General features: G+C 43.3%; 4 protein-coding genes across 4 annotated transcripts; 2 read left to right on the top strand and 2 right to left on the bottom strand.

Annotated features, from left to right (window-relative positions):
• Positions 1 to 720: 720 nt before the first annotated feature.
• Positions 721 to 1,899, bottom strand: O0I10_009388 (uncharacterized protein; the record flags this gene model as incomplete). The annotated part of the gene is made up of 4 exons (XM_058489380.1): positions 721 to 940; positions 1,008 to 1,115; positions 1,183 to 1,207; positions 1,266 to 1,899. 4 exons carry the CDS (start codon positions 1,897 to 1,899, stop codon positions 721 to 723), a joined length of 987 nt encoding a protein of 328 aa, XP_058339905.1.
• A 1,874-nt stretch (positions 1,900 to 3,773) lies between these two features.
• O0I10_009387 (uncharacterized protein) lies at positions 3,774 to 5,233 on the top strand (the record flags this gene model as incomplete). The annotated part of the gene is made up of 8 exons (XM_058489379.1): positions 3,774 to 3,824; positions 3,887 to 3,968; positions 4,035 to 4,236; positions 4,298 to 4,349; positions 4,410 to 4,508; positions 4,584 to 4,691; positions 4,765 to 4,951; positions 5,013 to 5,233. 8 exons carry the CDS (start codon positions 3,774 to 3,776, stop codon positions 5,231 to 5,233), a joined length of 1,002 nt encoding a protein of 333 aa, XP_058339904.1.
• Positions 5,234 to 5,677: 444 nt separating this feature from the next.
• On the top strand, positions 5,678 to 7,114 carry O0I10_009386 (uncharacterized protein; the record flags this gene model as incomplete). The annotated part of the gene is made up of 4 exons (XM_058489378.1): positions 5,678 to 6,487; positions 6,627 to 6,645; positions 6,764 to 6,852; positions 6,941 to 7,114. The coding sequence occupies 4 exons, from the start codon at positions 5,678 to 5,680 to the stop codon at positions 7,112 to 7,114; spliced, it is 1,092 nt and encodes a 363-aa protein (XP_058339903.1).
• A 591-nt stretch (positions 7,115 to 7,705) lies between these two features.
• Positions 7,706 to 8,807, bottom strand: O0I10_009385 (glycerol-3-phosphate dehydrogenase (NAD(+)); the record flags this gene model as incomplete). The annotated part of the gene is made up of 2 exons (XM_058489377.1): positions 7,706 to 8,696; positions 8,767 to 8,807. The coding sequence occupies 2 exons, from the start codon at positions 8,805 to 8,807 to the stop codon at positions 7,706 to 7,708; spliced, it is 1,032 nt and encodes a 343-aa protein (XP_058339902.1).
• Between the last annotated feature and the right edge of the window lie 2,205 nt (positions 8,808 to 11,012).

Raw genomic sequence — 11,012 nt, 5'->3', positions numbered from 1 at the left:
CACCACCCAATCAAGTGCCACCCGACGCACATCTCGTGAATGATGTTGGGATTGAAGGGATACTTTAGCGAATATGGGATTGTATTAGCCAACCATTCTTCTTATAGCGTAGGAGAGCTACCTTCTTCCTATGATGGATTTCGTCATGTGTGGCCATTTGATGCAATGTAATAAAAAAAAGATTTATCGTATGGCTATATCCAAATGTGAATGCTGTGATAAAGGAACAAGTGAAAGAGAAAGGGCCTGGTTGATTCATTGTGTCTTAAGTAGAGGCTGTATTCGTTACCATAACACACCTCCCCTTTTAGGGACCAACACAACCTTTGTAGGCACATCATGAGAAGCGGTCGCATTGAAACGGATGAACATGCTATGCGTATATGATCCATCACTTACAGTGAAAATTTATTACCAAGACGACCAAGACAAAGAGTGTTGCTAGGGTAACAATGAATGGCCACAAAGAACAGCTGTAATCCACAAACTCACAAAAGGCCATTACTGTATACACAAACATGAACCTTCTTTTAATCATGTACATGATCGCGGCGATACAATAAAAGCAAGAGAGGTGTGTTCATGGTAACGTCAACAGGATTAGATTAGGGCAAGTTACAGCACATACAGAAGTAGTACATTGCGTCAAATCTCAAACGTAATTTCAAGCATGATATGTAATTATGATTTACATTGGAATACTGTATTTAAAGACGTGTTCTAGATTTTGCTATCTCGGCTCTCGACCGTGGCGACGACCTTGGCATAAGTCTCTCGGTTGTTGATAGCATTCAAGCCTTGAGGAAGAGTGGCGAGGTTGTACACCTTGTCATAAATGGCTGGAATCACTTTGCCGGATTCGAAAAGATCAAACAAACCCTTCCACACCTTGGGGATGGCTTCAACTTCATTCTTGGTATAAGCACCCCAATGAATACCACTAAGAATCGAACGACATCCATGTTAATCACTTTGCCGTTGACTCCCATGCTTTATCCACCACTTACACAATTGAGATGTTCTTCAACAAGACGCGATTCGTTGGGAGCTTTTCAAAGGTGCCCTTGGCAAACCCAACCACCAATATCCGGCCATTCCATGCTGTGCATTTGGTGCTACAAGAGATGATGGCAATGTCAATATATGGAACAAATACATCACCATGATCCCCACTCTTTTTACCTTTCTTCAATCAATCCAACAGGATCTAGGGATAACTTGAATGAGATTTTCATGTTCCATACACACGTATATGATGAGCTTACCATAGACAACATCGGCACCATGGCCATTAGTGATCTTTTTGACTTGAGCGGTCCAATCCTTATCACGGTAGTTGATAGCAAAGTCTGCACCATAACGCTTGGCGACATCCAGCTTATCTTGAGAACCAGCAGTGGCGATGACCTTTGCACCGAGAGCCTTGGCGATTTGAACAGCAGCAATGCCGACACCACCCGCTGCTGCATGCACCAAGCAATATTCACCAGCCTTGAGTTGAGCACGCAATACCAATGCTGCATAGGATGTGGGCCACGTAATATACAAACCAGCAGCTTGTTCAAAGGTGAAGTTCTTGGGAACAGGCAACACTCTCTCGGCAGCAGTGGTGATCACCTCGGCAAACGAGTAACCAGAACCAAAGACACGATCACCAGCCTTGTACTCTGGCACAGTAGACTTGAGCACAACACCACTGAACTCACCACCGGGAATAAAGGGGAATGGAGGCTTGATTTGGTATCGACCTTGGATCATGAGAGTGTCAAAAAAGTTCAAACCAATCGCCTTGACTTGAATCTGGAGCTCGCCTTGTTTGGGCTCGGGAACGGGTACATTGGACGAAAGCACAAGCTCATTGGGGCCCTTGAGCCATTGGTTGACAACGTAGCCTTTCATACTTTTGTATATGGAATAAAGAAGTGTGGTGGTGGGTGAAGAGAATGTGTGCGGCGTTTATAGAGGTTGTGCACACACGCCTTTTCATGCTGACAAACTGCAATTTCCATGACACGATCGCAGAGTAACACAAAGACTAGCAGGCTTTCGTTGTATACATCACTGCTACCTTTACAACATACCTCGTTTGCCATTTCTCATTATGTAATTCTTGGATTCCTTGTATTCATTGTCTCTGATAGCAGATGATTAATAATGGCAACTTTGCTAGCCTTCCCTTTTTTTACGTACAATCCTCCAACTGCCACACAACCTTGCTAACTTGTATTAAGAGTGAAGCCCGTGAATAAAAATGCATTTTATACATTAACGAAGAGTGGGAGTACATAAAGAGGCATCCCTAGCTGATCTACTATGAAGACACATCAATAATAAGGTATCATGAAGCTACAATAATCTGGTTCCGTGCTACCCTGTCAAGCTGCTATACTTGCATACGCATGAGATGTCCATAAGAAAGTAGCAAGGCACAAGGCATGGGATATTGTTGGTACCCCCTTTAACAGTGGATAGAGCCAAAAAGTAGGACTCATCCAAACGAGATATGTAAAGAAAAGACGAAATCGAGTACTACCAAGGTCTCCCATACGCACCTTGTTCAACGATGGCATCCTGTTTATACTTTTTCAGGCACCTGGCGTACTAATCTACTTCCTCAAGCATTGGAGGTTGCGATTACATGCTAGCCGCTTTGTGAGTGCAGGGTCATATCCAAGCAGGGTTTGTAAGGATATAGGGTACCATTGCATCTAAAAAAAGTTCTTGGAGTTGCATTTTGCTTGCCAACGTACAATGCCACATGGTCATTTTAAGAGGTGAACACCACTACTCAAAACACATCTTGTAGAAGCTAAGACAAAGATACAAAAGTAGTATGTAGCCTTACGTGGTTAACAAGATCTATCAGAAACGGGGTTGAACCCAGAGAAACAATGAACAGCTACAGTTCAAGGATCATAAAAGTGATCATCATCAATGCATGGCGCATGCAAACACCATAATGACCATCCCGGCCATTGTCACAAGGCATTGATGGAATAGGTAATCAAATAGACAAAAGGGATGTGTGGTCATGTTGATGACAACAGCTCTGCTTTTATGTGGTTGTGGGCATGGGTATTGTTGTTCGTGCAAGAAAAGGAGGATGTAATTGATGAAGCTGATGATAAAGTGGTCAAGCATCTTAGAATACAAAGCAAAGGCGATGCAAGAAGAGTACCACTGACGAATCTGCCCACGCCTAAACAAGGGGATTTGGTGGGATCACCTAGATGCATTTGGCTCTATCAAGGTACCACTCCTTATTGAAACGCTTTCAAGATCCATGATTACTTTTATCGTAAGAAAGAAAAAAGAAGAGCTATGCTGTATGTATATCAAGTTTCTGTTTACAGCACACAATGAAAGGTGGTGGATTGACAAGGACATCACGTGGAAGATACTGTAACACATATTACATCACGTGAATTGCCATGGCAAAACCTGGGGATCAAGCCCATTCCTATGCAACAATCAATTACCATATCAAGAAGACATTGCATAGTGCTCCAGTATCAGGTGTCGTGCATCAACGTGGATCAATAGTCTCTTGAGCAGAGTAATGTGTGAATAAAGAGAGAAGCATGGTGATGACCAGCAGCAGCATCAACCCATGACATGACAACTTGCGTCATGGATAAAGGGGGGGTGGGCGCTAATGTTGTTGTGTGTCAAGGCTTCAGTTGAGAGATAACATGAAACGGGCGGACTGACTCATAAATCGTACATCTCACTTCTCTTTTGCTCCCCCTTCATTTTTCTGCTGTACCACCCAAATGTGCCGTTTGCTCTTGTATAAAGGCAAGCAGCCTATCCTGTTAGCCCATGTACGTTATATCGTTATGACATTGGTCGATACAGCTCTCATTAACAACCACCTCGAAATTAGCTTCTTACCAACCCTGCCCATTCCATAATCAACCAAGCCTTTGACTCTCGATTGCGACTCGATCATCGTCGACCACTCAATGGTATGCAGCACACTCCTCCTATTTTTATTCCCTTGATAGGCATTATGATAACGATATATATGCTAGGTGATGGTTTTGGTGTAGGGTGGTATGACAGTGACCCGGATGAAGGTTCTGGTACGCCTTGTATTTTCACGTCAGTGACACCTGCATGGAGCAATTCGAATCTGGTGCGTCTTGCAGAACGTATCAAGAGCCCGTTACTATTTGCGCATGTACGAGCAAGTACATCAGGAGCTGTGACTGAAGCCAACTGCCATCCATGGAAGTAAGTGGTATTCTTTTTATGCCAAGTTGTTGTCAGTGGTCTGATTGATTGGTATCACCAGCTATGGGCGGATCATGTGGATGCATAATGGAGGAATTGCGCAATTTGACAAGGTAATGTTATCACACATGCGTCGAAAGCAACATAAAGTACTCACCCTTTTTTGCATGTAGATCAAACGTAAACTATTGAGCGCTTTACCTGAGGAACTATTCCTATTTGTCCAAGGCAACACCGACTCCGAATGGGCCTTTGCTCTCTTCCTTAGCTTTGTAAGTAGTGTTTTCCTGGTGGAATTTTCATGATACGGATATATTCCTAATATGGTCAAATGCTCCTTGTTGTAGCTTTCCAATCCAAAGGCTGAAAAGTTTGATCATCAAGAACTCAAAGACGCCATGCTCAAGACCATTGCACAGTTAAATGAATGGGCAGAGGAAGCAAACATCACTGAAGTAAGTAATTGGTATGAGGGGTATGGATGGTAATCATGCATGTGGGCTTACGACCCAATGTTGTGTTGTGTAGCCATCCCTATTAAATTTCGCAGTGACGGATGGAGAATCGGTGGTGTGCGTGCGATATATCAGTAGCAAGACCGAAGAAGCAGCATCATTGTATTTTTCATCTGGCACACGATTTGAGTCCTATCGACCAGGCCATTACAGGATGGTGAAAGCGGATCGCCGTGAAGATATGGTAGTAGTTGCCAGTGGTAAGTGCCCTTTTAACATATGAAAAATTCATATAGATATTGATCGTCGAGTTATGTATAGAACCCCTGACATTTGAAAAAGCGGATTGGTTGACCATTCCCACCAACAATATCCTCGTGATCACACCCAAGCTCAATGTTTTGCTACATCCGGTCAAGGACAAGTTTTACACTGATGAACGTGGTGTGGAAGTCAAAGTCGGCGAAGAAGTCGCAAGGATACCCGAGCCAAGGGCTCAAATGATGGCTCATCGGGCTCATTTGACGTGTATGGGACACTAGACCACCCAACCCCCCTTACTTTTATCGGTTCTCATTAAATGCTTTTGCCATTCCTGGTTCCAATGAAAGGTGTTACAAACATCGTCGCGCAGTGATAGTATTGTGTACCTGATCCACCATCGGTGGTGCAACGTGGATCGTAAAAACGGATATGCAGCCACGAGGTTTTAAAGCAAATGGTAGAATGCGTGCAACGGCACATTAGCTTTTTAGCCAATCGTTCCATCATGTCGATCTACATTCAGGGACCGATGGTAACATCCTCACACACACACACACTTGGTGTATTTTTTTTCTTGCTTGTGCTTTACTTTGTCGATCTCTCTCTCTCTTTCTTTCTTTCCACCTCTTTCTTTCTCACTCCCTTTTTCCCTACTTTTTGTTTGCCCTTCTTCACCTTCCCCCACTTTACCGTTCTTTCCCTCCATTCATTCCGATCTTATCATGCTTGGCCTATCCACCGAAAAGTCGGCTTTTCATGCACCTTTGCGTGGCAACAAGCGACTCACAGTCATTTTGGCAGCTGTGCTGACCTTTATTCTTCTTTCATTGCTTACCTTTTCTCGCTCACTCTTTGGCATCAGTGCCTGCAGTGCAGGTGGACGCACCATCCGTACTTTCAATGAAGCATTGTCTTTTACAAGTCCATCCTCGCGAGCCACCTTTGTGGATCTTAACGACGTTGAAGCAACGCCCAATGGCAAGGATAATGAAGAGCATGTATTGATTTTAACGCCACTCAAGAATGGTGCACCCTATCTTCCACGTTATTTTGAATTGATGGATCGCATGACCTATCCCAAGCATTTGATCTCAGTCGCCTTTCTTGTGTCTGATACCGATGACAACACTGTTGAGATGCTCAAGGAACAAGCTGATGTATTTCTTAACCGCCGTAATCCCGAAGATCGCTATCATCACATTGCCATTTACGAAAAGGATTTCAACTTTGAGTTACCTGAAGACAAGCGACACACATTTGAGCTTCAGCCGCTACGCCGCTCTTATATGGCCCGCTCTCGAAACTACTTGTTGACAGCAGCATTGCGTGAAGAACATTCATGGGTATTATGGCTTGACGTGGATTTGGTCGAATACCCCCCAACCATCCTTGAGGACCTTATGAGCGTGGATGTGGATGTGGTGGTACCCAATTGCTTACGTGAAACAGAGGACAATTCTTTTTGGGGATACGATAAGAACAACTGGCAAGAGACCGAACAGTCTTTGGCAATGCAAAAGGACCTCGACCCTGTAAGTGTCTCTCTCACTCTCTTTTACAATTACATGCATATTTACACATGCTGACTTTTTATTTTCGCATTTCCTCCCCTCCCCCCTTATCCTTGCCTACTCCTGTTTGCTATGTGTGTGTGTGTCTCCTTTTCTCTAGGAATACGTCTTGTTGGAAGGTAAACATTTGCTTATCGATAAGGAGCAAGAGACAGAGAGAAAAAGGGGGGCTTGGGATTAAGCTCGAGTCGGAAGATGTTACGGAGATAATAACGATTCTTTGTACTCGTTGTGTAGGTTACTATGAGTTTTTGACCAATCGTGCCTTGATGGTGGATATGCCGACGCATCTGGGAAGACTCAACAAGGTTCCTTTGGATGGTGTTGTAAGTAGCTGAGGATGATTCACCTTATACCTGGTGTAGCCTATGGGTTGCACAATTCTAATTTTACTTCTTTTTCCTCATTCTACAGGGAGCCACGTTCACATTGGTCAAGTCGGTCGTACATCGCGAAGGCGCCAATTTCCCACCTTATGTGTTCCAACATCAAGTAGAGACCGAAGGTTTTGCAAAGATGGCAAAGGCTATGGGCTTTGGTGTTTATGGTCTTCCTGGTTACTTGATTTATCACGTCATGAACCAGTAGAGTGAGAGAGAGACAAGGAGCCTTACATCCAAACATCCGCCCCATTCCCATATTTTATCATGTTGCATCATTTTCCTTATTCCTGTGCATTTCTTTGTTCTACACACACACAACCTGTAATTCCTATTCTACGTGTCTTTGTTAATCCTATTACTATACGCACGTGCTAATACACAACTTAACTAATACTTTTTTCCCAAATGTGATCGTCATCTTTCAATGTTTGGCATGTGTAGATCTTTTTGTGCTACGAGTGATTCAAATTCATATGATTGTGTGTGTCAACAGGCCACTAACAGAAATAGAATGTGCATGCACTATGCTTCTTTATATATGTTTTGACGCATTAAGCAGTTGTGTGAGGAGATAAATGGTATAGAACTCTACAATGCAATAAAAAAAGGTCTATAATGGATGGAGGATGGATCGTGTGTGTGTGTGTGTGTGTCTATGAGCGGATTGCGGTGGATGACTTTTGAGCGTCAAAAAGCGGGATGTCGATATGAAAGGATGATATGTGTGTGTTGTGTGTGTGATGTATACAAAAATGGCGGATTATGGGATGAGATTGTTGTTTGAAGTGTGTGGAATTTAGATGTCGCGGACAATAGCTTGGGTGTCGAGACCTTCGTAGATGATGCGGTAGACGGTGTGGAACAAGGGGAATTGGTCGACCATGCCTCTTGCGGAGAGGAACTCGTGAACTTCTTGAGCAGTAAGAGTACCTTGCAACTTTTGGCCATTGAGCAATTCGGCTTCCAACTTTTCAATGGGTTGACCCGTCTTGGCAAATGCTTCAGCGACCTTGCGGTTACGACCAGCAGAGCAAGTAGTGATGAGATCGGCGACACCACAAGATTCAAAGAAAGTCTCGGTCTTGACAACATCACCAAAGAAGGTTTGACCAAACTTACGCATTTCCATAAGACCACGACGAATGATTGCAGCCTTGGTGTTGCTTCCATAACCCAAACCATCCGACAAACCAGCACCAACAGCAACCACATTCTTGAGAGCACCACACAATTGGACGCCAACGTGATCTTGAATGACATTGATACGGAAGTAAGGAGTGTCGAAAAGCTTATGGAAAACAGCACCATCTTGCATGTTGGTGCAGCCAACAGTGGACTCACAGAACTTTTCACGGGCAACTTCATCAGCAATGTTGGCACCACTCAAAGCAGAGCAAGGGATATCGAGAACACGAGAGATCTCTTCAGAGAACAAACGAGTGCCATCAGAGGTGATTTCCAAGCCCTTGATAAGAGAAATAGCACGTGCATTGGGAGCAAAGTGACCCTTCATCTTTTCGCAAACGCCACGGACAAATTGGTGAGGAAGCACGAACACAATAAGAGTAGCATCCTTGCATGCTTCAACGACATCGGGAATGGCAACGACATTGGAGGGCAATGTGACACCAGGAAGGTACTTGACATTCTCGTGCTTGGTGTTGATAATGTCGGTCAACTTCTCGCCATTGATAGTTTCCTCGAACACCCATTGACGGACGGTGGTATTGAAGACATCGCTATGCTTGGAAGTGGTCTCGCCAACAATCTTGGCAATAGCAGAGCCCCTGATTAATTAGAAACAAAATGTTTAGTCTCACATACATGCATCATCCTGTTACATGCAAGAATACATACCAGTTACCGGAACCAATAATGCAAACGTTTTCAACAGCCATTTTGTGTATTTGAAATGTATAAAGAGAGAATTGAGAAAGAAAAGATAAGAACAAGCTATGCAAGTGCTCGGGAGGGGATGCTTTATATTGATTACGCTATGCGGGATGCCCGGGGATGCGCTGCCTTTGAAAATTTTTTCGTACAGGCTCAGTTTCATGTGCCTGATTATAGGGCTAGAGCCACCTTTCCTTTAATCATATGCTGCTGACAAACTATGTAGCAAGTATAGACATTTATATCAGATTCCCTCATTCTCCTGTAATACCACTTTTTTTTCTTTATTCCTTTCTCCATCATACCCACATAGCCCACTTTTGGCATTTTCTATTTGTCTTTATGTTTACATCAAGATCGATTGTGCATCTGTGTTTTCCACTCGGGCATTTAACAAATTGAGACGCTGCTATTCCATTTTTGGCTCCTGACACCAATTGCGATGACGATGATGCTGTTGTCTACTGCTGCCTCTTGTGTACACTGACAACTTGCCTCGGGCACAGACAATCATAGTCATTAAGGGTCCTCTTTTTTTCTCATTGACTGCCTTTTTTATCCTATACTTTGGGAAATAGGTAATTTCTGCAACCAAGCTTAACCCATATCATACCTTATCATAATTCCCCTCTTGCTCGATCCTTTGAATGATAAACGGGATCAATGGTCGATAAGAAGTCGACTGGGCGGAATTAGCAAAAGGCCCCGCATCAGATCACTGTTGATAACTACATCATAGCTAGCATGGCTCCTCCGCCTTAGAGGATTTATTTCATCGACCGATGGGGGATGGAAGCAAGCCCTCCGTTGAATGTCGGATCCGATAATCTGTTTTGGGGGGTTATCCAATCAGGGAACTGCATTATGGAATACTTATGGAACATGGAGGATGATGAATCGAAACCTAGAACCGATCATGGTGGCTACTACTACTACTACTACTATTGCCATGAAACAAATGACATCTTGACCTTTGTTTCCATGTGCTTAAGAGATCACGAAAATGATGATGATGGATGATGATCATCTTGATTCTATTTTTCCTTGTGTGTCGGGAAAAATCAACTCTAATTTGACAGCTCAGATTATAAGCTTAATTTCTGCACCTGCTATCATCTTCCATCAATGTTGTTAAAACATTACTCAGAATCGGATACCCAGATTCTGTAAAGTGGAACCTCAATTAAATGATACGATGCAGCATCATAACATGCAACACCTTCACGTTTAGCAGCCATCGAATACATACACAAACCTGCATCCTCAGATAAAGTTTTAGGACATACGTTATGTCCGTATATGGATAATAAGACGCCACTAGGGGGATATACGTACATACGTCGTATAGTGTCGGTCATCGGGCGCATCTTATCGCGTCATCCATCGGCTAAATGACAAATGCAGTATAGTAGCTGACACCCGCCATGTGCTTTTCAACGCTGGTAGCAGGCTTGCATTAGATGTCGTGAGAAGAACAACTCTGAAACCCGGTTGCTGAGTCGTCGCACCCGTACGTCAGCTTTCCAGGGTAACCATCTTGCTTGTTCTATATCAACTTTATGATTTGCCCCATCGTTCACATACATGACGTTGCATGCCACAATCCTGGATGATGGTAATGGATGTTTTAAATAATGCTTTGTCCCATGTACACGTGTCACTGGACACACTTTTATTCGAGAATAATGAAAATCGCGTATAAGGCAACTCCCTCCCATATCTGGTATATAAGCATCCTCCTTGTTGAAGTATTATCGTCTCATCTCTTATTCTTATGGTTGCAACATCTTGTTGTTTTAATAATACATACATCCAATGGGGCAAGCATGGTATCACTTTTTATGCCAAGCATTAGCTCTTTGTCCATGCATAACTCTTACCGGTTCTTTGTCGGGGATGAGCAAACAAGACCGCTCACAAAGGCATGTTAAGAAGGGATAATTTCGTGCATAAGGCGCTAGTGTAACCTCTAACAGCGGTTGCTGATATCTGTATGAGACGATATTTGGTACACTGCACACAACATGATGGGTGATAGGAATAATTTATGGGATGACTTTGTGCATGTTTTTTATTGGCAGTAGATTGCATGATTGCATTTCAGTGTTTATTGTATAGACCAAAGTACTCTACAACACCTATCTCTACCTGATCAAAAGACACTTTGGTTTGCATAATGAAAGGACAACAATATAGCAAAAGGTGTAAGG

The sequence above is a fragment of the Lichtheimia ornata genome, assembly GCF_029851405.1.
Source record: "Lichtheimia ornata isolate CBS 291.66 chromosome Unknown scaffold00054, whole genome shotgun sequence".
In the NCBI taxonomy this organism is placed as follows: domain Eukaryota; kingdom Fungi; phylum Mucoromycota; class Mucoromycetes; order Mucorales; family Lichtheimiaceae; genus Lichtheimia; species Lichtheimia ornata.
Note: the sequence above shows the minus strand (reverse complement) of the source record. Positions and strands in the feature narration are given on the sequence as shown.